Source organism: Rhinoraja longicauda, chromosome 4, assembly GCF_053455715.1.
Source record: "Rhinoraja longicauda isolate Sanriku21f chromosome 4, sRhiLon1.1, whole genome shotgun sequence".
NCBI lineage: Eukaryota > Metazoa > Chordata > Chondrichthyes > Rajiformes > Arhynchobatidae > Rhinoraja > Rhinoraja longicauda.
In genome coordinates, this window is record NC_135956.1 from 45207179 (window position 1) to 45232650 (window position 25472).

Consider the following 25472-nt stretch of genomic DNA (forward strand, 5'->3'; position numbering starts at 1 on the left):
GCCATTCAATATGATCATGGCTGATTATCCTAAATCACTACCCCGTTCCTGCTTGTGTTGGAAAGAACTGCAGATGCTGGTTTAAATCGAAGGTAAACACAAAATGCTGGAGTAACACAGCGGGACAGGCAGCATCTCTGGAGAGAAGGAATGGGTGACGTTTCGGGTCCAGACCCTTCTTCAGACTGAGATGCTGCCTGTCCCGCTGAGTTACTCCAGCATTTTGTGTCTACCCCCGGTTCCCGCTTTCTCCCCATATCCCTTGATTCCCTTAGCTCTAAGAGCCAAATCTAACTCTTCAAAACATCCAGTGAATTCGCCTCCACTGCCTTCCGTGACAGAGAATTCAGAAGCTTTATTCAAGGTCAGGTGAGACACGCAGGTTGTGACCAATCTGATTCAATCCGCGACTGGGGGTGTGAAGGCGGATAGAATCAGTGCCGACCGAACGATGGGGGTTTGTAACTGGATTGAAGTCAATCTTTAATCTCGATTTTTAATCCAATGACTGGATTTGGAGATTTCGCCTTTTCTAGCTTTCCAAACAATGAATCAGTGTAATTGATAGATTCGGATCCCATTACAATCTTTGTCACCACACGAAAGCGCTGTGTTTACACGCAGAGTGCAGCCGTACAGTGCGTGGAGCGGCGTTGCGTTGGCGTTGGAGCGGCGGTCTGCACCGCTGTGGAAATCACGCGTGGCTGCGGCGGCGGCGGCGGTGCGTCGACCTGACGGGACGGGAGGGGGAGGCTGCGCTGTGGGAGGCTGCGCTGGGCCGGGCCTGCGACTGATAGTGTGCAGCACTAACGCTGCCACTCTGGGAACCAGAGTAAGTGGACGACAGCAGGCGACACTCCTTTCGTGAAGTAGATACAATAAACGATGCTCTGAAATATTTGTTGCAAAAATGTAACCTTGGGGTGTGCTGGTCGAAGCAGATACGTTAGTTGTATTCAAAAGGCATATGGACATGCAAGGAATGGGGGTGGATATAGACTGTGCAGGTAGATAAGTGATTGTCTTGGCATCATATTCGGCACAGACGTTGTGGGTTGAAAGGTCTGTCTTATGCTGTACTGTTCTGTTCAATAATTCCATGGATAACCACGGATACAGGGCAGGGTGTGTGTACGTTTGATACAATATAACCAGGTGTGCACATTGTATCCTTCTGACCCATTGCCTATGATTAATGACGTTTGTCTTAATATATTTAATGCGTGTTGTGCTGAATGCAAGCTAATAAGTCGGTCTGTCATTAGGCAATAGACCTTATTCGTAAGGTAACCCTGACCCGTGACAATAGACAATAGATGCAGGAGTAGGCCATTCAGCCCTTCGAGCCAGCACCGCCATTCAATGCGATCATGGCTGATCACTCTCAATCAGTACCCCGTTCCTGCCTTCTCCCCATACCCCCTCACTCCGCTATCCTTAAGAGCTCTATCCAGCTCTCTCTTGAAAGCATCCAACGAACTGGCCTCCACTGCCTTCAGAGGCAGAGAATTCCACACCTTCACCCCTCTCTGACTGAAAAAGTTCTTCCTCATCTCCGTTCTAAATGGCCTACCCCTTATTCTTAAACTGTGGCCCCTTGTTCTGGACTCCCCCAACATTGGGAACATGTTTCCTGCCTCTAATGTGTCCAATCCCCTAATTATCTTATATGTTTCAATAAGATCCCCCCTCATCCTTCTAAATTCCAGTGTATACAAGCCTAGTCGCTCCAGCCTTTCAACATACGACAGTCCCGCCATTCCGGGAATTAACCTAGTGAACGAACCTACGCTGCAGTCCCTCAATAGCAATTATGGATGCTGCCTCAGATGGAGAAAGGGACCAAAGTGCGTGGTGATGGATAGTGGCCCATTTAAGGACCTGCTGGTGCTTTTTTTTGTGCAGAGAATCCACTGCTAGAGGCCTAAACAAACGAGTGCCTTCTACTTGGGTTTTCTCTTTTGTGCACCTAAAGAGTGCTTCTTTCATGAGGAAAGGTGGAGGAGAGGGGATTGCTTAAAAGGAAGTAAATTATTTCATTGTCATTATTCTACTGTGGCAATGGAAAAGAAATCTCAAAACAAGCCCTTCACTCTCAAAACAGATGAGATTGCTGGACAATGTTCTATACAAATCCAAACCAGAAGCGTTTTGGTTAGGGAAGTCTGCCTAATTCAATGGAGGAACCAGTTCCAACTTTTTTCTCAATACTTTTTGTCCTTTATGGAAAGAAGGTAGTTTCAGTAAGCCAAAATTTGAAATTGCCCTAGATGTAGGATGGGTTGGGGAGGGGATAGAGCCAGTGCTTCATTGCAAATTGTAATTGGATAACCTGTTTTATTGCCCATGTCCAAAACACTTACCCTTTGGCTTCAATTAAATAGAATATTAAGGTAGGTGGGTGGAGATATAAAACCAGCTACTAATCTGCTTTCACCTCATTTGTACCATTGGGCAAGAAAAACAAAACCTTTTCAAATTTTGCAAGATACAAGAACTTGTGCCATAATATATGCAGTACACATTAATTTTATTCCCTGCTTTAAAATAACTGATCATAAGAATACAAATGGATGATTTGCCTCCTTTAACCTGTTTTACCAATAATTTAGATCATTCCAGACCTTTATCTAACTCTGTTTATACACTTGCCTAACAAACTTATTTTTGAGGTTGTAAGCCACAGAAGCTTCTTGGAAGAATTCCAGACTACCTTTGCCCTATGCATGAGAAATACTTCCTTTCACATTAATTCTATACCCCTTCATTCAAATCATTTTTACCAGAAGAAATAGTTTATCTTGATCTACCCTGATGAATCATTTAATCAATCATTCTGTGCATCTTAACTTGGATAACCCATAATCTCCTATATTCAAGGGAGTGCCTGCCTATTTTGTGTAACAAATCCTTGTAGTTTAATACCATTAGTCAAGTGTTTCATTGTCATATGAACTGACAACAGACAATTTAAAATTTACTTGCAGCAGTAGAACAGGTCTGTAAACACAGTACTCATAGATAACATAATAAACAATTTAATAAATCGAACGGCCCAAAGTCCATAGTGCAATCAAGATTGTTCATAGTATATTTAGTGTTTTGTAGTTTTCAACAGCCTGATAGTTGTGAGTATTGTGTTTACATTTCTGTTGTGCCACTGCAACTAAGAATTTCATTGTTCTGTTTCGGAACATATGACAATAAAAAAACTCTTGACTCTTGGAAGATGCTGTGCTTGAAACTGAAAGCTCAAGTCACAATATGAATCTCTGCTGGTGAATTACTGTACATTTCAACACCTTGCTTACTACCAATGCCAGTACAACTTTCCTAATGTACAGTTGTCAGGAATGAACATGTTGAAGCTGATGGAGCCAACATTGAACTCTATACAACTGTAACATAATTTCCAGCCTCCCTTTCCTATGCAATATAACTGATCATTTGGACTACTTAATTTTTTAGGGGTTTTCTAGCTCCAAGTCCAGCGTCTCCCTGCTGTTATTTTTTTTCACTATTTGGAAAATATTCTGATTTTGATAAGATCCAGAGTAGATTGCTTAATATTTTTCTTCATTGAAGTTCGTCTGCCACCATTTTGGCCCCTCTCTTAATTTGATAATGTATTTCTGCAATCTTCTGCATTTATAAACATAAGTTTTCTATATCACCTAGCGGTTTAATCAGCGACATTTTTAATACTTTGCATCTCAATCCTTTATCATAGCCATTTGTTTCCACCTATATCCCAAAGATGAGTGGGTCAGTTGATTATTTGGCCACTGTAAATTTTTCTGAGTGTGATGGTGAATTGCAAAATTTAGAGCGATTGATGGGAATGTAGGAGAATTAAATTGAATTCATGCAGGAGTAGTATAAATGGATGCTTCATGGTCAACATGGATTCTTTGGTCTTGTGATCAAGCTTTGAGACTGTATTTATAAATGAAATTGCATATTAAACGGTGAAAGAAAGCCACAATGCAGTGAGATGCATGCCACAGAGGCATTGAATCTCTTTTATAATGGGCTGCGTATCCTAATGGAATCTGGTAGTATGGGGATTGAGCTATTGGAAGTGTTTTCTTGCTCAGTTGTGTGATGTGTATATTGTGAACATACGATGGCTCTGTAATGGAATGCCTAACCTTCATCTGTACAGTGCTTTGTTTGAAGTAATAAAGTTTAATTTCTGCAAAGAATTGATCTGCAAATGTTTATCTGTTCTGTTAAGACTTACATCTGATATTTTCTCTGCACTTTCTTTAAACCTTCAGGTTAGGTATTGGTTGAATTAATGATGCTGCAAGGTGACTGAAAGCCCTGCCATTCTTTAACTCTGTCCCAAATCTGTCTGATCTTGGCTAGCAAATACTGGTAAGGTTACAATGGACTGTTAACACCAGCAATAGATATAGGTGTGCACAAACACACACATTCTAACAACCAATATGTAGTTAAATACAGACAACATATACATGTTAAACATTGCGACCACAGATTTTTAAGATAATCTGAGAGTTTAATGGTCATCATTACAAATATTAGCATTTTATTTAATTGGAGTCCTACAACGCAGAACAGACCCTTCTGCACAACTCATCCATGCCAACCAAAAAGTCCCATCTGCCTGCATTTGACCCACGTCCCTCTAAACCTTTTCTGTTCATGTCCAAATAGCTTTTAACTGTTGTCATTTAACCTATCTCAACTACTTTTACTGGTATCTTGTTCATATACCCACCACTCTCTGTGTGGAAAAAGTTGCCTCTCAGTTTCCTATTAAACCTTTCCTTCTCGCCTTGAACCTATGGCCTCTCGTTCTTGATCCCCCTATACTGGGAAAAAGTTTTACGTTCACTCTATATATTTCCCTCATGTTCTTGTACACCTCTGTAAGATCACCCCTCGACCTCGTGCTCCATGAACTAAAGTTGAAGCCTGCTCAACCTCTCCCTATTGCCCAGGCCTTTAAATCCTGGCAATATCCTCATAAATCTTTTCTGCCCTCTTTCCAGCTTAATGGCTTCTTTCCCATAGGAGGTGACCAAGACTGAACATAATACTCCATATGTGACCTCACAAAATCAATAACCACCGTAATATAATGTGCCAATTTTATACTCCGTTCCCTGACTGATGAAGGCCAGTGTGCTAGAAGCCACCTTCACCACTCTGTCTACCTGCGATATGACTTTAGGGAACTTTGTACTTGAAAAGCAGTGGGATTTAGGAGTACAACACTCCCCAGCGCCCTCCTGTTCACTGAAGGTTCTGCCCTGGTTTGACTTCCCAAAATGCAACACCTCGCAAATCTGAATTAAACTTCATTTGCCATTCCTTTGCCCACTTGCCAGCTGATCAAGATCGTGCTTAAGTTCTTGATAACTGTCTTCACTGTCTAAGGTATCACCTATTTTAGTATCATCTGCAAATTCACATATCATGCCTTGTACATTCTCTTCCAAATCGTTGGTATAGATGACTAACAGCAGTGGGCCCAGCACTGATCACTGAGGTACATCATTAGCCACAGCCCTCCAGTCTGAAATTCACCTGTCACTACTCAATGCTTCTTACCTTGAAGGCAATTCTGTATCTCTTCTTGGATCCCACGTGATCTGACTTTCTAGCGCAGCCTACTATGCAAAACCTTTTTTTAAAAATAAGACCTTGCTAAACTCCACATAGGCTATGACTACAACCCTGCCCTCATCTGACGCCTTGGTTACTTCTCCAAAAACTCAATCAATTTCTTGTGACATGATCTCCCTTGCCCAAATCCATGCAGACCATCCCTGATCAACCCCTGTATGTCCAAAAGCATTTGCATCTTACCCTCAAAATCCACTCCAGTAGTTTTCCTACCAGAGATATTAGACTTACTGGCCTATAGTTCCCAGGTTTTGCTTTGCAGGCCATCTTAAATAGAGGCACCAAGAATAATTTGAGTTCTCCAATTGAGATGAGATCCAAGGCCAGATTACCACTCCCGCTATGCTGTAATTAATGTCCACAAATTCCTCTGTTAATGTATTGTCATATAGAGATAATTTCACAAATATTATTTGAAGAAAGCTACATGTAACAAATATTTAATATCAGTTTAACAATGTCAGTTTGCAGCACCTTTGAGTCCTGCCATTTTATATTGGAAAACCAGAATATTGGGTTCCTTTAGATTCAGAAATTATTTTTAGTATGAGACATAACTGCACATCATCCTTGTTGTCAGAACAATAATAGCCCAACTCTGACTATTTTCCCACCACTTTTAGTGCCACCCTCCTCAGACACATACATTTGTTTGTGGGGAGAGCAGTATTAATCTCGCCTTGTTCCCACCTTCATTCTATTTAAACAGACATTTAAAGGAGGTACCACGTGGGAAGGTGTAATAAGAGTGTGGAGGCCAGTGTTGTAGAGCAGAAAGGAAGGATGTCAGAGCCTGAAAGATACTGAAGAGAAGGGAGGGGTAAAGGAATGAGTTTGAGTGGTGGAAAGGACCTGACACCCAGGATATGCCAATGTTTTCACAGAGTTGAAAATGAGTGCAGCTGGTTCTGAGGATTCCATGTATGCAATATGAGGAGAGATTAAGTAGGCTAACCTTTTAATCCCTGAGGTTTAGAAGAATGAAAGCAGATTTTATTGTGACATACAAATATCTTGTGGGGTTTGCTCATCAGTCGGAAGAAGTATCCTGACCCAAAATGCTTTCAAGAGAGAGTTAGATAGAGCTCTTAAAGATAGCGGAGTCAAGGGATATGGGGAGAAGGCAGGAACGGGGCACTGATTGTGGATGATCAGCCATGATCACGGTGAATGGTGGTGCTGGCTCGAAGGGCCGAATGTCCTACTCCTGCACCTATTATCTATTGTCTAAAATGCTATCTATCTATGTTCTCCGGAATGCTGCCTGACCTGCTGAGTTACTCCAGTGTTCTTCCTGAAGGATTGAATGGGCAACTCCTGCTCCTTGTTCTTGTGTTCTAAGGATTGTTAACTTCCAGTCAGTGTTCAGATGTGTAAGTCAGTTCTGCTGAGTGTATGCAGAATATTCAAGATGAGAATGACTTTATTCATAAGATCATAGATCATAAGTGATAGGAGCAGAAGTAGGCTATTCGGCCCATCAAGTCTACGCCGCCATCCAATCATGGCTGATCTATCTCTCCCTCCTAATCTCATTCTCCTGCTTTCTCCCCATAACCTGTGACACCGTACTAATCAAGAACCTATCTATCTCTATCTTGAATATTGGCACTGCTCAATTATGTCATCCACTCCTGAAAAGGGTGCCAATAGTGAACTAATAGTGAACATGTCAATGTGCAAACATACCCCTAAGCCTAAAAAAAGGTGCAATAAATAATTAAGCAAAAGGTGTTAATTGGCTAATGCAGAGAAGGCACAATTTTATTATTTATCATAGCCTTGCAATATGTATGGTTATATTTTGTAAGTAAGGGGCCAGTGAAATGTTAGAATATCTCTTCAAAGTTTTAATGTGTTTACTATCTAAGCCAGTCTTGGTTTATGCTGAATGCCTGCTGCTTCTTTATACCATGTAACAATATTGAACACCATTTTGAAGATTTGTTTTATCTTCCACTTCTCAGGTTTTTTCAAATGGACGCTCAAGTGTGTAAAGTGCTGCACCAAATTAGATTGTTTTAGGCCAAAATATCAATAGCTTCCCAAGACTGAAGAGCTTCACAAGGTAAATTTTCACTTGTACAAAAATGCCGACGTTAGATACAACACAGATGGGAGATGTGAAGATTATATATTGGAATACAATTTAGTGGTCCCACCCTTTCCCCCACTGTCTTGTTTTTTGGTTATGGTTCTTGGGCTTCAATCGGTAGCCAATTCCAAAATCAAGGGCAGCCTGGAGAACTAGTGTCAAATTTCTTACAATATACACTGTGATGGTCTCTTCAGAGTTTGCAAGAGCAGTTGGGATGTAGTGGTGCTCTAGTATTTTTACTCAAACTTAGTAGTATTTGTCCCTGAGATATAAAATGCATTATAAAATAAGCCCATTGTAACCAATCAACAGTGACTACAATACACCTCTCCTCTATTCTGCTCTTTCAATCTGTTAGGACAGATTTTAAGTTCCAGATTTTAAAAATGTGTCTTTTCCTTTCCACGGGATATTTTCTTGCCAATAAATTGTAAAGAATTGTTGATTTTGTGGATGGGTTTTTGGCAAATTTGGCGATTGAAGCACTATTCCACTGCGGCTGGCACTTCTATTTCAACAAAGGTCCTTGTTTAGCATTTTGGAGCAAAGAATGGTAATTCCAAGCATTTTTAAATGTTGAAATGCCAGACATAGTAGCAGTCCAAAAAGACTAGATTTCCATGCATAATTTAAAAAAATAGTGGTTGAGATAATTGATTGAAATATAAAGCATGGAAATAAGTCCTTATGCCCACTGAGTCCACACTGATCATTGATCACCCTTTACACCAGTTCTCTGTTATCCCATTTTCTCATCCATTTTCTGCACATTGGGAGTAATTCAGAGGCCAGTTAACCTACAAACCTGCACACATTTGGGATGTGGGAGGAAACCCATATAGTCATAGGGAAAATGTGCAAACGCTACACAGACATCACCCGAGGTCAGGATTGAACCCAGGTCTCTGATGCTGTGAGGCAGCAGATCTATCAGCTGTACCACTGTGCCGCCCTTTGATATGTTAGTTTGTATAAATTGGTGGGACAGAATTATATAGGGAAGAGCTAAATACATAATTATAATGATGTAATTTTCTGATAAGACTATGAGCATTGTGTATAATTTTGGTACTGTATCACAAAGAATATATTATCCTTTGGAGAAGCATTGCACATAGGTGTATATTCCCTTCAATATAGAAAAAGTTAATCTGATACACCCTTAAATATTTTTTCAAGATCTTAAATGGAATTGACAGGCTAGAGTGAGAGTCCACACCAACCAGCAATCCCCTCACATTAATAATATCCTACACACACTAGGGACAATTTACACATACACCAAGTGAGCATAGAAAAAAATAGGTGCAGGAGTAGGCCATTCGGCCCTTCGAGCCAGCACCGCCATTCATGATCATGGCTAATCAAAAATCAGTACCCCATTCCTGATTTTTCCCCAGATCCCTTGATTTCTTTAGTCCTAAGACCTAAATCTAACTTTCTCTTGAAAACATCCACTTAATTGGCCTCCACTGCCTTCTGTGGCTGGGAATTCCACAGATTCACAATTCTCTGGATGAAAAAGTTTTTCCTCATCCCAGTCCTAAATGGTCTGCCCCTTATTCTTAAACTGTGATCCCTGGTTCCGGACTCCCCCAACATCGGGAACATTTTTCCTGCATCTAACCTGTTCAATCCTTTAAGAATTTTATATGTTTCTATAAGATCCCCTCTCATCCTTCTAAATTCCAGTGAATACAAGCCCAGTCGACCCATTCTCTCATCATATGTCAGTCCCGCCATCCCAGGAATTAATCCAGTGAACCTACGCTGCACTCCCTCAATAGCTATAATGTCCTTGCTCAAATTAGATCAAAATTGCACACAATACTCCAGGTGTGGTCTCACCAGGGCCCTGTACAACTGCAGTAGGACCTCCTTGTTCCTAACACCCAAATCCTCTCGCAATGAAGCCCAACATGCCATTAGCTTTCTTCACTGCCTGCTGTACCTGCATGCTTATGTACAGTGTGGACTTTGATGGGTCAAGTGACTTTATTTCTAGTTTAGTTCCAGTTTCACAGTGCATGAATTGCAGCATCATCTCCAGAATAAAATGTACTCAGGAATCTTTGAGAAGCTGCAGCATTGCAAATTCAGGTTGGGCAACACAAAGAAGTTATTGGTGGACTGGCAATAATCCTGGAAAAGATGTTGGGCATGAAGCTGTGGGAAAATAGTTTAATGAGGTCTGGCTCAGTAATATTAAATATCCCTCATCTTCATTACAAAATATGTGCAAACCTAGAATATCAGTATCGAGTAAACTTCCAACATTCTTCACCACCTCTACTCATGGATCAGTGCTGTTACATCTGTGCTGAAGGGAAAATGGAGAGCCATTCTGTTGAATAAGAGGAATCTGTAGGGGGAGTGTGAAATGGGAAGAAGCCTCTGTTCGTACAACACAAAGAAAGCTGGACGTTCAACCTATTTTGATGTGAGGAGAGGCATGGAAAAATACAATAGGGTTGAGGTATTAAAGATAGACACAGTGCTGGAATAATTTTGCAGTCACTCAGCATCTCTGGAGATAATAGATAGGTGAATTTCAGGTCGGGACCCTGCTTCAGATTTGGACTTGCTTCAGATGGTTACCATTCAGTGAAACTATGACTGAGGTATAAAATATAGAGCTGTCATGAGAAGCATCACAGGAAACCTGTGAATTTGTGAGAAAGATAGGCAGCGAATGGATGTGTAACCATATGTCGTTCTATTCTGAGCTCACTGATGCAATCGATATTTGACACAAATAGCATTCATGACTAAAACTTTTGGTGTACTTGAGAAAGAAACATTTTGCACTGTTTTATTCATGCTGCACACAATGATGGTTCACAGCACTTTTCAGTGCTAACATTTCCTGCTTGGCTGTGAAAAAGTTGACCTTGTTTTTATTTCCAACCTTGTCTCCCAGGGAGTTGGAAGAGTACCATGTGATCAACCTTGAGAGGCCAAAATTGTAGGAAATAATTTTAAAAAGCAAGAGAACAAAACAGCAACTTGAGTAGAATAAGAGCGATGCATATTTAAAAAGAAAACATCCAGCACTTCCAGTTTAACACTGATCTAATGTGGATGAAGGTGGAGAAACCCAAATATTGGAGTTTGGTTAAAATTTAATCCTTAGTTTTAAAAACAATTTTATCTAACTGTTCGAAAAAGGGTTACAAAATATGCTTGTAAAATACAGCAGAAATGTGAGATTAGAGCTGGTAGGGGCATGAATACTGAAATGTACTGGAGCATATTTTGTAGTTGGGAGAAGGTAAGTTTGTCCACTGCTTCTTGGCTGCAAATAAATAATGCTTTTCATATAAATAGTTTACTGCCACAAAATGTAATATTCAACTTAATTATGTAATTCTATCACCTGACTATTAGTTGCTGTTGCTGTTTTGACCTTAAAGATAGCAGAACTTGAAATGTGTCAATCCCTTTATGTGTGTGCATTTGTAGGTGATATCTCTTTATTCATACTTGTGCAACAATATTTTGTTAAACCATGTAACATTTATTCCCAGTTAATCAGAATAACAATCCCTTCCATCTACAATACAATCTGAATCCCTGCCTATGGCTTACACATCCATGGGATACTTTGCTGTTGAGAGCAAAGCTTCCTGGAAGAATGCATCTCCATTTATATGATGGGAATCAATAGAGAGGGGGGGATAAGATTTACGTCTATGGAAAATCATGTTACGGACAATTTTCAAAGAAAGCAACTGCTCCATAGTGCAGAGGTACACTGTTCCGAACTCTGGCAAAGGCACCCAAGGTCTTGCCTGGAGTGATGGATCTACCACCGTATCACTATGGTGCCCTATTGGTCCCGGAGGCTTCCAGAGAGGAGAGAAAAGGAATGATTTTTCTTGGTCAGGGAGACCATTCTGCTTCCCAGGTTGTCTCCCATTTTTCATCTGCTTTACACATCTTATTCCACTCTTAATTTGCATTACATTCCATTGCTCATCACCCTTTGAACATTGACCTCCATTGGCTGTTGATCTAGCATGTATTATAATTCTATTTTATATTATAATTACAAAATTCTCATACTGGTTCCAACACATTCCTTGCCACATCCCTCTGTCAAGTCCTGTCTTTGAGTCGTAGGGAGATTCAGCATGGAAACATGCCTTCAATTCCAATCCCTTGATCTTCTCCGCTTTCAATCACTGGCCTGTTTCCAATATATCATTCATTTTTGAATATCTTTCATTCATTGTTCTTTATCTCTCCACATCACTGTCTATATCTATAGTTTCCCTTACCCCTAACCAGTCTGAAGAAGGGTCTCAACCTGAAAGGTCACCCATTCCTTCTCTGCAAAGATGCAGCCTGTCCCACTGAGTTACTGCAGGCTTTTGTGTCTACAGTTTAAACCAGCTTCTGCAGTTTCTACCTACATCTTCAATCACTGCACCATTGGCAACCATCCTTTGGGTTGCTAACCCAGGATGTTTTTCCTGACGGCTCTCTGCCCCTCCAATTAGATTTGATTCCCAATAACACATCCCTATAACTTTTAAAAAAAAAGACTTTGTGGTTTGGTGTCAAGTTTTCTTTTGCTACTTCTGCCGCAAAGTACTGCTAGGAATGTTTTACTAAATGGAAGGCAGTATATTAATGCAAATTATTAATGCTCCTCTTCCTCTTTGTCTCCTTTTGATTGCCATCCTTTTAAGGGATGCAATTCAGTTTTTCAATGTTTTGTAATAAAAGCTGTTGCCTAACAAAACTATCTTTTTAAGGGTCTACACTTCTGCCTTGAGAGGGGCCACGTTGCCATCTCCTTGCTGTGTGTGATATGCACTCAGCTCTACATGTATAAATCAAGCTGCAGAATGAGCATAGCAATCATTTTCAATGCTCTGCTTGTGTCCATCCTGGCAGCAGTACTGTGGAAGTATGTCAAGTTGTGGGAGCATGCCACTTCACTAGAGGAAGAATTGTTGCTCTCCCAGCAAACCCAAGAGTTGTCCCAAGTGAAGATTGACTACCATGCTGCCCTGCAAGCTCTTACGGAAAATGGCACTAGAATGGTTTGCACAGGGAAAATGCATACTGAGCGGGTCTGTCGGTTTGAGTCACTCTGCTATTCTACTGAGGCTGAAGAGTTTGTCTTCTTCCATGGCAATGCTTCTGTACTGCTACCAAACCTGGGCTCACGACGGTTCCAGCCTGCTCTGTTAGACCTGACTTCAGTAGAAGATCACACCGCACAATACTTCAATTTTGTGGAATTGCCTGTTGCTGCACTTAAGTTCATGCATAAGCCAGTCTTTGTGCCGGATGTTGCACTGATTATGAATCGGTTCAATCCAGACAACCTCATGCACATCTTTCATGACGATCTGCTCCCAATCTACTACACAATGCAGCAGTTCCCAGACTTGAATGAAGATTCGCGATTGGTCTTCATGGAAGGGTGGAATGAAGGGTTGCACTTTGAGCTGTACAAATTATTTAGCAACAAACAACCTCTTCTGAAGGAACAATTGAAAAATCTTGGAAGTTTGCTTTGCTTTACAAAGTCTTACGTTGGGTTGTCAAAAATGACAACTTGGTATCAATATGGTTTCATCCAACCTCAGGGACCAAAAGCAAATATTTTAGTATCTGGAAATGAAATTAGGCAATTCACACAATCACTTGTGGAAAAGTTAAACATTACTGCAGGCTCCAGTGGCGAAGAGTATATTGTGCTATTCAGTCGCACAATCAACAGGTTGATTTTGAATGAAGCAGAATTAATCCTAGGTCTAGCGCAGGAGTTTCAGATGAGGACCATTGCAGTGTCTTTAGATGATAATTCCTTTGGAGATCTTGTTAGGCTGATTAGCGGGGCCTCTATGTTGGTCAGCATGCATGGATCACAACTGGTGATGGCACTGTTTCTGCCCCGGGGTGGTGTGGTCGTTGAACTCTTCCCTTATGGAGTGAACCCAGAACATTACACGCCCTATAAAACCTTGGCATCTCTCCCGAGCATGGACCTTCAGTATGTTGCCTGGCAGAATACTAAGGAAGAGAATACTGTTACCTATCCCGACAGGCCCTGGGAACAAGGTGGAATTGCTCACCTTGAAAAGGCTGAGCAAGAACGCATAATAAAGAGCAAAGAGGTTCCTCGTCACCTGTGCTGCCGAAATGCCGAATGGCTCTTCCGTATTTATCAGGATACCCTGGTAGATATTCCATCTATGGTCACTGTAATTCATCAGTCGGTGATATCCAAACCACCTTTTGGGAAGCTTAAAGCAAGAAGTATAATACATCCTGGGAAAGTGAGAGATTCCGTGTGTCAAGCGTCTGTCCAGAGCGCCAGTGAGGCAAAGTTGTCGATCTACTGGCAAGTACCTTGGAATCTGAAGTACCTAAAAGTAAAGGATGTGAAGTATGAGGTTTGGATCCAGGAACAAGGTGAGAACACATACATGCCCTACATCTTGCCTCACCAGAACTACACATTTGTAGAAAACATTAAACCATTTACAACTTATTTGGTTTGGATAAGGTGCATCTTTAATAAAAACCTCCTCGGTCCATTTGCAGAGGCGCTGACTTGTAACACTTAAGGCAAGATTGCTGGGTGGGCAAGGAAGAAACATCCTGCACTACGTTGCGTGGCTCAAAAGTGTGTAATTCAATATTCTGTTAGCCCTGTAGTTGAAAGAGTGTGTAATGAATACAGAACTGATCTTAAATAACGAGTTATATTGGGGCTTTGTGCACAGTTGTGATCTGATGCATGAAACACAGTTCAAATGGCAACTGATCTAGTTGAAATGAAATTCGCTCTGGTTGTGATGGATCACACTAAAGAGTAGTATTAAGCATTTTGACTGGCTTTTAGTAGATGTTGGAAATGACTCGAAGGCATCCCAAATCAGAAGTTTGGTGTTGATGGTTCAACTGTGAACATTAATGGTGCCACTGCATATTGTATTACGTGATCACGTGGAATTGTGAGTGTTTAAAACCTCAAAGAAGCCACTGCTGGAGTTTAGAAATAATATCAGTTACCTTGGTCTTATGAATGACATTTATGTATTACGCACCAATTGAGCAAAATGGGAAAATAACAGCTAAAACGTTATCAACAATCGTGAGGCATAGCTGTTGAGAGTATCATGCATGGTTCATGTGATCCAAGCCACAGGCAATAAAGCATATGTGCCAGTGTGTAGATTAGGTAAAGTGAACCTGGTGGTTGAAATATTTTTGTGCATTTGTAAAACTTGTTTCGATCCAACAGCAATTCTCATTGTAACAACTTGTTCTCTCCAATTGCAAACAACTTCATTTCTGACTGGTGAAAACAATCAGTGGCTTGTGAAACTGTGACCACCAAATCCCAACCCATTTTCAGTTGCTAGGAAAGTACCTTCTTCAACCTTCCTGTTCGGAATCTTCATAGATTCTTTATTCCATGCACTGAAGGGACTTCGTGGAACACAAGATAGACACATGTCTGTTGCCATCAGCTTTCAATTGAACATTTAATAAAAACTCCTGGTTCAGAAATTCTGTTCATGGCTTTAAAAAAAAAAACAGTTTTCAAACTACGATCGTTTAACCTTCTTTCAAATTACTGCAGCTTTGTGGAAAAATGGCTGCAACTGAACACGGGACATTGATGTAGTATGAAGATAAACATGTTGTCCAGGAACAGAGACCGCAGAGCTAGAATATGTGAGAGAGACTCATGAAAGTCACATTGTAGAAAACAGGAAGCCGCCTTCAAACTATTCCTGAAGCAGGATTTCACTCCAAAACATGGACTTGCACCTTTTGGCACCAAAGGTTTCCTCGAGCATTCTGTTTAAATTCAAGGTGTAATCTTAATTGGCTGTATCTCCAAACTAACAGAATTGTGCCCACACCACAGCTAAATATAATTCTAAAATCTTCACTTCTATGGTGTTTCCTTGCTCCACATGAATAATTACGTGTTTTATGTAGTAATGTAAGTGGATTAGGTGCAAATCTAGATTTGACAGATATATCTCCCTAGTCTGGTGCCTGCATTGGAAACCACAGAGCAGAGGGTAAGTTTTTTTTTTTAAATCCCCAAGATGGGCCAAAATACCATGTCTATTGCTGGAACATCTGTTGATGAAAGCCTATGATCCTCTGTGGTTTCAAATGTTTCATTGGCAAGCCATTCAGAACATCAACAGTCCATCACAACGTGACCTCCAACAGAATAGTCTTCAATAGGCTAATTGATCTTGTGGGGGAAAAAAAAATCATGTTTGGATACCAACAGAAATTTTCTGGTTTCCAAAGACTTGGCAGGTGACAAAGTGAATTGCATAGATTTCATTTATTATGACACATTTAGAATCAGCATATTTTCATTCTTATGAGGAAACTTGATGATAAATGGTTTACCTTAAACAGGTCAGAGAATGGGAATTCTGCAGCTGGTAACTCCCTTTCTGACTTCCCAAAGTTTCCCCGCCATCTGCAAGGCACAGGTTGGGATTGTATTGAAATATCCTCCATTTATCTAGATGTCCATTCAAGAACCATTCAAGACAAGGCTATCTATTTGACAACCATGAATATTCGCTCCCTCACTCACCACCATAACATGGCTGTACCATCTACAAACAGACATTGACAGCACTTCTTAAATCTGTGGCCTCTACTGCTTTGAAAGGCAAAGGTAGCAGGTGCATGGGAGCACCTTAGCTCACAGGCTCCCCTCTAAGCTGTATACCATTCCAACTTGGAAATATACCACCATTCTATTATCACTGGATGTAATTCCTAGAAGATTTTGCACAACAGCATTGTGGAAGTATGGTCAAAGGACTATGATGGTTCAAGGTACACAACCTCCATTGCCTCCTTGATTTCAGAAATGCATTACTTAATCCGAGTGGAGTTGAGTTAATGACATGTATTTAAAATACATTTAATAACTGCAATCAATATTGGATCCATGAGTTAACCTGATGCAAGATGAAATTCACACCATCTTATCTATACATTATTTGCTGCTCAGTCTTAACGCTGATCATTCCTGGTGTCAATGCAATAGGGACTCCATGTGTTCATGGATCACAGGAAATCCTCATTTTTGAGGTTATGCTATTGATCTTGCCAGAAGTTGAATTTAAATATTGAATGTGTATTGTTATAATTTGTTGTCCTGCAGTCCAATACACAGGGAAAGGAATTTTAACCCGCAATTGCTTGCTTGAAATTACTGTACTGTTTCAGTGTGTGTTGATATGATCAGTGTCATTGGCCTGGTTCTTGGAATGCAAAATCAGGCCCATTGTCTTCATTACCTTAGTATTGTTCTGAAATTATTGACAGCTTGAAACAATTTCACCTTAATGGTGTTTACAGGTAAATGTTCTTTTTCATTGAAGGAAATCATTGGTACATTGAACACACAGTTATTTTCTCAGAATATATACTTGAAACGATGTATATATTTCACTGCTGTGTGTGTAGGTTTATGTGTATACTCGTGCATTTCAAGATGTTCTATCTTGCAGGTTTCGTTCATCTCTTTTATCCTTTACGCTCTTTTCACTTTTTTCTCCTGTTGACTAACTCTCAACTTTTCAATTCAAACGTTGCCTCTTACAGTCAGTCTTAACCACGGTGCATTGTTCATTCAAGATTTGATTGAACACTGGCATGGGGGAAGAATGATTCCAATTGCAGCAGATTGCAATTATATCTTCAATTGGAACTTCCTGAGCCAATCCAGAACTTGAAGCATATTCAGTTTAAAACACTACAGATAATCATTTGCTATTCAAATTGGATTGTTGGGGTAAAAGATGATATTTTTCCCAGTATTCTTCTGACATCACAGTCATCAAATTCCACAAAACTGATTTGTAACTTCCATTGTGATCACCTGAAGTTTGGAAAGACATATTTTCAAAATATCATATATATACATGAGCAACCAGATAAATTAATTTGAGATCACTTTTGTTGGAGGAGTGAACTCTCTGTGGGTGGGAAGGGATGAGTGAACCAAGGACCTGTGGAGAGAGTCATCAGAACCAAAAGCAGAAAGGGATGGGGATGAGAAGTTGTCACTTATGGTGAGATCATATTGAAACCCACCCCTTCCCCTGGTATATTCCCCTGCAACCACACCAATTCCCACACTTCTCTCTCTCTCTCTTCTATCCAGGGATCCCAGCAGCTCTTCCAGGTGAAACAGAAGTTCACGTATGCATGATTTGGCCATTACATCAGTGAGACCAAGCAGAGATTAGTGACCATTTTGCCAAAAACTTACACTCTGTCCACCAAGACCTGCTGGATCTCCCAGTTACTAACCATTTTAACTCGCCTTTCCATTCCCATACTGATCTTTCTGTCCTTGGCCTCCTTCGTTGGCAGAGTAGGGCCACATGCAAACTGGAGGAACAGCACCTCGTATTATACTTGGGTAGCTTACAACCTAACAGTGTGAACATTTAATTTCATCTAAGAACACACCCACCCTACTCTATCTTTCCCAAGTCCCCCCACCCCAGTATGGACAGATTCCCACCATCTTCCACCTGCCAGTCACTATTCTCTTTTCTTTAAGCCGCTGACTCCCACAGCTATCTAGACTACACTTCTTCCATCCTGTAAAGACTCTATCCCCCTACTCCCAGTTCCTCCGTCAACGCTGCATCTGCACCCTAGATGAGGTGTTCCATACCAGGTTATCGAAGATGTCCTCATTCTTTAGGAAATGGGAGTTCCCCCTTTCCATTATAGATGAGGCCCTCACTAGGGTCTCCTCGATATCCCACAGCTCCAATCCTGCTCCCCCTCCTCCCATTCGTAACAAGAACAGAGTCCCCCTTGTCCTCACCTTCCACCCCATCAGTCAATAGACAATAGACAATAGGTGCAGGAGTAGGCCATTCAGCCCTTCGAGCCAGCACCGCCATTCAATGCGATCATGGCTGATCACTCTCAATCAGTACCCCGTTCCTGCCTTCTCCCCATACCCCCTCACTCCGCTATCCTTAAGAGCTCTATCCAGCTCTCTCTTGAAAGCATCCAACGAACTGGCCTCCACTGCCTTCTGAGGCAGAGAATTCCACACCTTCACCACTCTCTGACTGAAAAAGTTCTTCCTCATCTCCGTTCTAAATGGCCTACCCCTTATTCTTAAACTGTGGTCCCTTGTTCTGGACTCCCCCAACATTGGGAACATGTTTCCTGCCTCTAATGTGTCCAATCCCCTAATTATCTTATATGTTTCAATAAGATCCCCCCTCATCCTTCTAAATTCCAGTGTATACAAGCCTAATTGCTCCAGCCTTTCAACATACGACAGTCCCGCCATTCCGGGAATTAACCTAGTGAACCTACGCTGCACTCCCTCAATAGCAATTATGGATGCTGCCTCAGATGGAGAAAGGGACCAAAGTGCGTGGTGATGGATAGTGGCCCATTTAAGGACCTGCTGGTGCTTTTTTTTTGTGCAGAGAATCCACTGCTAGAGGCCTAAACAAACGAGTGCCTTCTACTTGGGTTTTCTCTTTTGTGCACCTAAAGAGTGCTTCTTTCATGAGGAAAGGTGGAGGAGAGGGGATTGCTTAAAAGGAAGTAAATTATTTCATTGTCATTATTCTACTGTGGCAATGGAAAAGAAATCTCAAAACAAGCCCTTCACTCTCAAAACAGATGAGATTGCTGGACAATGTTCTATACAAATCCAAACCAGAAGCGTTTTGGTTAGGGAAGTCTGCCTAATTCAATGGAGGAACCAGTTCCAACTTTTTTCTCAATACTTTTTGTCCTTTATGGAAAGAAGGTAGTTTCAGTAAGCCAAAATTTGAAATTGCCCTAGATGTAGGATGGGTTGGGGAGGGGATAGAGCCAGTGCTTCATTGCAAATTGTAATTGGATAACCTGTTTTATTGCCCATGTCCAAAACACTTACCCTTTGGCTTCAATTAAATAGAATATTAAGGTAGGTGGGTGGAGATATAAAACCAGCTACTAATCTCTTTCACCTCATTTGTACCATTGGGCAAGAAAAACAAAACCTTTTCAAATTTTGCAAGATACAAGAACTTGTGCCATAATATATGCAGTACACATTAATTTTATTCCCTGCTTTAAAATAACTGATCATAAGAATACAAATGGATGATTTGGCTCCTTTAACCTGTTTTACCAACAATTTAGATCATTCCAGACCTTTATCTAACTCTGTTTATACACTTGCCTAACAAACTTATTTTTGAGGTTGTAAACCACAGAAGCTTCTTGGAAGAATTCCAGACTACCTTTGCCCTATGCATGAGAAATACTTAGTGAACCTACGCTGCACGCCCTCAATAGCAAGAATATCCTTCCTCAAATTTGGAGACCAAAACTGCACACAGTACTCCAGGTGCGGTCTCACCAGGGCCCGGTACAACTGTAGAAGGACCTCTTTGCTCCTATACTCAACTCCTCTTGTTATGAAGGCCAACATTCCAACAGTCATCGCATACAGCACCATAATCCTCCAACATTTTCTCCACCTCCAATGGGATCCCACTACTGGCCACAGCTTCCCCTCTCCATCCATTTCTGCTTTCCGCAGAGACCGTTCCCTCTGCAACTTCCTGGTCAACTCGTCCCTTCCCACACAAACCACCCCCTACCCAGGTACTTTCCCCAGTGACTGCGGGAGATGCAACACCTGTCCCTATACTTCCCCCCTTGACTCCGTCCAATGACCCTAACAGTTTTTGTCAGGTGAGGCACCTCCTCCAACCTCATCTACTGTTCCAGGCGTGGACTCCTGTATATCGGCGAGACCAAGCGCAGGCTCGGCAATCGTTTCACTGAATACCTCGACTCAGTCCCCCTAAACCTACATGATCTCCCCGTTGCTCAACACTTCAACTACCCCTCCCATTCCTACACTGTCCTTTCTATCATGGGCCACCTCCATCGTCAGAGTGAGGCCCAACGCATATTGGAGGAACAGCACCTCATATTTGGGCAGCTTGCACCACAGTGGTATGAACATTGACTTCTCTAACTTCAAATAGCCCTTGCTTTCCCTCTCTCTCCATCCCCTCCCCCTTCCCATTCTCTGACCAGTCTTACTGTCTCCGACTACATTTTATATCTGTACCGCCCACTCCCTTGACATCGGTCAGAAGAAGGGGCTCGACCCAAAACGTCGCCCTTCCTTCTCTCCAGACAAGCTGCCTGTTCTGCTGAGTTGCTTCAGCGTTTTGTATCGACCCTTCTCTTTTCCCCTCCTTCCCACACTCATCTCCCATCCCCAAGTTTCCTGTTTTCCTTTTATTCCCCCTGTTTTCTCCCCCTTCCACACATATCCCTCCCTTTGGATTTGCATTTCATTTGTCCCCTTCTCTCCTTGCCTGACATTCTGTTTCCTTTGCACCTTTAGCGTTTGCCACTTTCTCCACGCATCTGTCATTCAAATACTCCCTCTCACCTGTATCCACTTGCCAGGCTGTCATGCTCCCATCCTTTTTCAGCTTTCCTCCCCTGCCCCCCCCCCCCAGTCTGAAAAAGGATCCTGGCCCAAAACATCATCTGAAAATTGCTGCCTGACTCGTTTAGTTCCTCCAGCACTTTGTTTTGCTCAAGATTCCAGCATCTTCAGTTTATTGTGTCTGTATTTTCAGGAAGCTTGGATTGCAAATCACATCAGATGCTATTAGTTACACAACTGAAGCCAATTGGTTACTGTAGAAGAGAGATTGCTGTTTAGTGAATTGCAAGAAGCCCTTCAAAGTAGTGGTGGCCAGCTCATTGACAATACATGAAATATGAATTAGGTTGTGAGGATGCTTGTGTGAAGCATAAACTCCTGGAGACATATAAACATTAAAAAATAGGTGCACGAGTTGGCCATTCGGCCCTTCGAGCCAGCATGGCCATTCAATATGATCATGGCTGATGATCTAAAATCAGTATCCCGTTCCTGCTTTTTCCCCATATCCCTTGATTCTTTCTACAGTTCTACAGAATATTTCTTTTTAGACAGTGCCATAAGTGAACAAAAAGTTAAACTAGAGCACCACTTCCAGCATTAATTTATACCCTATGAATTGTGCATCCGTGTCACTGACTAGCTGTCAGCAGCAATCGGATAATCAGTAGTGCAATGCTCTGATGTCACTCCCTTCCTATTTATGTGATGCATCTCCAAGTTTCTGGAGTGTTCAATAGATGTTTAAGGCAGATGTGAGCCTGATGCTGACAGCCAGAAACATTATTCGTAGCAAGTCTGAGCTACCACTACAAATGTGTTTGAAGAAACTGCAAGATATAGGTAACGACTGATAAAGATTTTTGCTCTCCAGATGCGGGGTATACTCCTGGTTTTCCTAACTTGATCATAATGCTAACTATCCTTAAACCAGTGCAGACCTTGACATGAAATTACTGATCCAATGAGAATACTAGGCAATTAATTCTAAGATTTTTAACTAATGGTGGTGCATAGGGGAACTGAGTGAGTAATACCTGCACTTCTGTGGCAGGCCTTTGGGTGTTCTGTTGCCACTTTGGATGCTGCAGAATAAAGGATTAGGCTGATGTTCCAGTGCAGTATTGAGGGAGAATTGAGCTTGTGAAAGTATGATCCTTCGCTTAACATAGTTAAAGTGAGGTCTCCTATCTCTCAAGTGGACATAAAATATCCCATTGCAATATTTCTTAAGTAGTTATCCTTAAAACAGCATCAGCAGCTGATTATTATTACATTACTGCTTGTGGGAGCAGTATTGGCTGCCATATTTCAGCACATTTGCAGACTTCAATAGTACATCACTTGCTATACTACATATACTCTGCTACTACTATAAATATGTTTTTTTAAGTTGGCATGCTGAGTGATTTAGGTGTGAGTTTGGAAGTGAAAATCTTTCTCCTTTCATCCTTGGTGTAACAATTTGTGTTATTGAAAAGTGATGTCAGAATACATTTGGTGAGTCTGCACTTCCTTCCTTGAATGGTTCTTGTACTCTAGATTTAAGAGTCGCATATTGAGTTAGATGCTTGTCTTACAGAACATTGGCGTGCAAGTACAGCAGGCAGTGAAGAAAGCTAATGGCATGTTGGTCTTCATAACGAGAGGATTTCAGTATAGGAGTAAAGAAGTTCTTCTGCAGTTGTGTAGGGCCCTGGTAAGACCACATCTGGAGTATTGTGTACAGGTTTGGTCTCCTAATTTGAGGAAGGACATCCTTATAATTGAGGCAGTGCAGCATAGGTTCACGAAATTGATCCCTGGGATGGCGGGACTGTCATATGAGGAAAGATTGAAAAGACTAGGCCTGTATTCACTGGAGTTTAGAAGGATGAGAGGGGATCTTATAGAGACATATAAAATTATAAAAGGACGGGACAAGCTAGATGCAGGAAAAATGTTCCCAAAGTTGGGCGAGTCCTGAACCAGGGGCCACAGTCTTAGAATAAAGGGGAGGCCATTTAAAACTGAGGTGAGAAGGAACTTTTTCACCCAGAGAGTTGTGAATTTGTGGAATTCTCACAGAGGGCGGTGGAGGCCAAATCACTGGATGGATTTAAGAGAGAGTTAGACAGAGCTCTAATGGCTAATGGAATCAAGGGATATGGGGAGAAGCCAGGCACGGGTTATTGATTGTGGATGATCAGCCATGATCACATGAATGGCGATGCTGGCTCGAAGGGCCAAATGGCCTCCTCCTGAACCTATTTTCTATGTTTCTATGTCTCTCTGTAGAGAGTGATGAACTACTTGGGTCATTGTGTTTGTAAAGTATTCAGGTAACTAGCCAATCTCACTCATGAAATGGTATCAAGGATCCTGGGAGTGTGCCAGTTTATGAAGTTTTCAATGAAAGGCCTGATCTAGAAGCAACCATCATTGCTACTGGCTAGTGATGCACCCCAAAATATCAACAGCATAGGATGTAACATTGAAGAGTATGTTGTCAATCTATTGCATAGGATTCTATTGTTGGTCAACATCAGGATAATGTACATGTAATGGCAAGTTATTGTGTGGATGGAGACTGTATCTCCTACTTTAGATGCTGCTCATGTGAGATTGCTGAATAGCAGTCTACTGTTAATGTAGAACATAGAACAGTACAGCACAGGAACTGGCGCCAGGCCACAACGTCTGTGCCGAACAATATGCTAAGTTAATCTCTTCTGCCTGCATGTGATTCATATCCTGCCATTCCTTGCAAATCTATGTGCCTGCCTAAAAGTTTCTTAAACACCATCTGCTTCCACCACCATCGCCCATGAGAGCGTGTTGCAGGTACCAAAAAAATACTTGCGCCTGCATAACTTTTATGTTTTGTCCCACTCACCCTGAACATATACCCTTTGGTCTTGGACATTTCCACCCTGGGAGAAAGGTTCTGACTGTCTTCCCTATCTATGGCTCTCAAATTTTATATATTTCTATCAGGTCTGTCCCATCCTCCAATGCTCCAGGGGAAACAAATGTGTGTCCAACCGTTCCTCGTTGCTAATATACTTTAATGCAAGCAGCATTCTGGTAAACCTCTTCTGCAGTGTTCTATACAGTTACACTAATAGTAACTTATGTAGTGACTCTCTTGCCTCAAATGAATTGTGGTTACTGTTACATTTAGGAAACTACTCTGTGATATTGATTGTAGTAATATTGATTGAAGGATCAGTGTTGCCGAGGAGACTGGAACCTGCTCCGGAACTCCATTGCTCTTTAACATAGTGGGAAGATTTATATCAAACTAAACGAGGTCTTGAAGCCACAGTTTAATATTGCATTTGAAATATGTGCTCAAGTTTCTGGAATGGAAAGGCTGATTCAAAATGAGCCAAGGCTAGCTTCTAATGATTGGGCCTAAATTCTGTGCGTATCATTGATTGAATGTGAATGTTGGTAAATGACATCAATTACAATAGATCAATAAAGAAAATCACTTCCATTTACCTAGCACCTTTTCATGGCCGCTCAATATTCCAAAGCATAGGAAGAGCACATAACACTGGGATAGAAGACTAATAACATGCCACTTGCTCCGAGTACCACAATGGACTGGCAGACACATACGTGAACATTAAACAAATCATCAAATGCATCAATTTTGAGAGCCAAGCATAATCAAGATTTTTAATTTAATGTGAAAGTGCATAGAAATAATGCAAAGCTGCTGGACTGTGAACATTCTGAAATGTCTATAATATGTCTGTTTTGTAATGTATGTTGTTTTTGTTTTGCTCTGGGAAATGTTGTCTATTAATAAATTGTATTGTTATATTGGTCAGGTTGTCAAGAAATGCACAAAATATATGATAATTTTGGTGTGGCAGATTATTTAATATTGTGTCCAGATACATTTGCACATTTTGTTTCTTTCAGTAAAATATGAGCTGAATGCAGTGTGATTGTTTATTAATTTGTACAGTTGATATAAATCTCACGTGACACTTCTGTTCTGGATTATTAAATATTAGACAATTCAAATTTCATCTGGATTCTGATCTATATTTCTTACCTATCTTTTCAATCTGCAAATTTACATTGAAAGTTTGAATTGTTTCAAAAGACTTTGGCAACATACTCAAACTGTGTATTTCTTTAATATTGAATAAATTGCAAGATGCAATTTTGCAATAGGACCCCTGCATTCTCAACCTCTTCCGCAAAGGTGATTGCTGTAATTTTTAAATCCTCATCCTTGTTTTCAAATCCCCCCAA

General features: G+C 41.1%; 1 protein-coding gene across 2 annotated transcripts; it reads left to right on the plus strand.

Moving 5' to 3' along the window:
• Positions 1–737: 737 nt before the first annotated feature.
• pomgnt2 (protein O-linked mannose N-acetylglucosaminyltransferase 2 (beta 1,4-)) lies at positions 738–25206 on the plus strand. Of its 2 annotated transcripts, XM_078397654.1 has the most exons (4): positions 746–832; positions 4281–4380; positions 7626–7726; positions 12517–25206. In XM_078397654.1, the coding sequence occupies exon 4, from the start codon at positions 12589–12591 to the stop codon at positions 14341–14343; it is 1755 nt and encodes a 584-aa protein (XP_078253780.1). In that variant the 5' UTR covers positions 746–832; positions 4281–4380; positions 7626–7726; positions 12517–12588; the 3' UTR covers positions 14344–25206. The 2 variants fall into 2 exon arrangements, with proteins under 2 accessions (XP_078253781.1, XP_078253780.1); XM_078397655.1 differs by lacking the exon at positions 4281–4380 and having other exon boundaries at positions 738–832.
• The last annotated feature ends 266 nt before the right edge of the window (positions 25207–25472 follow it).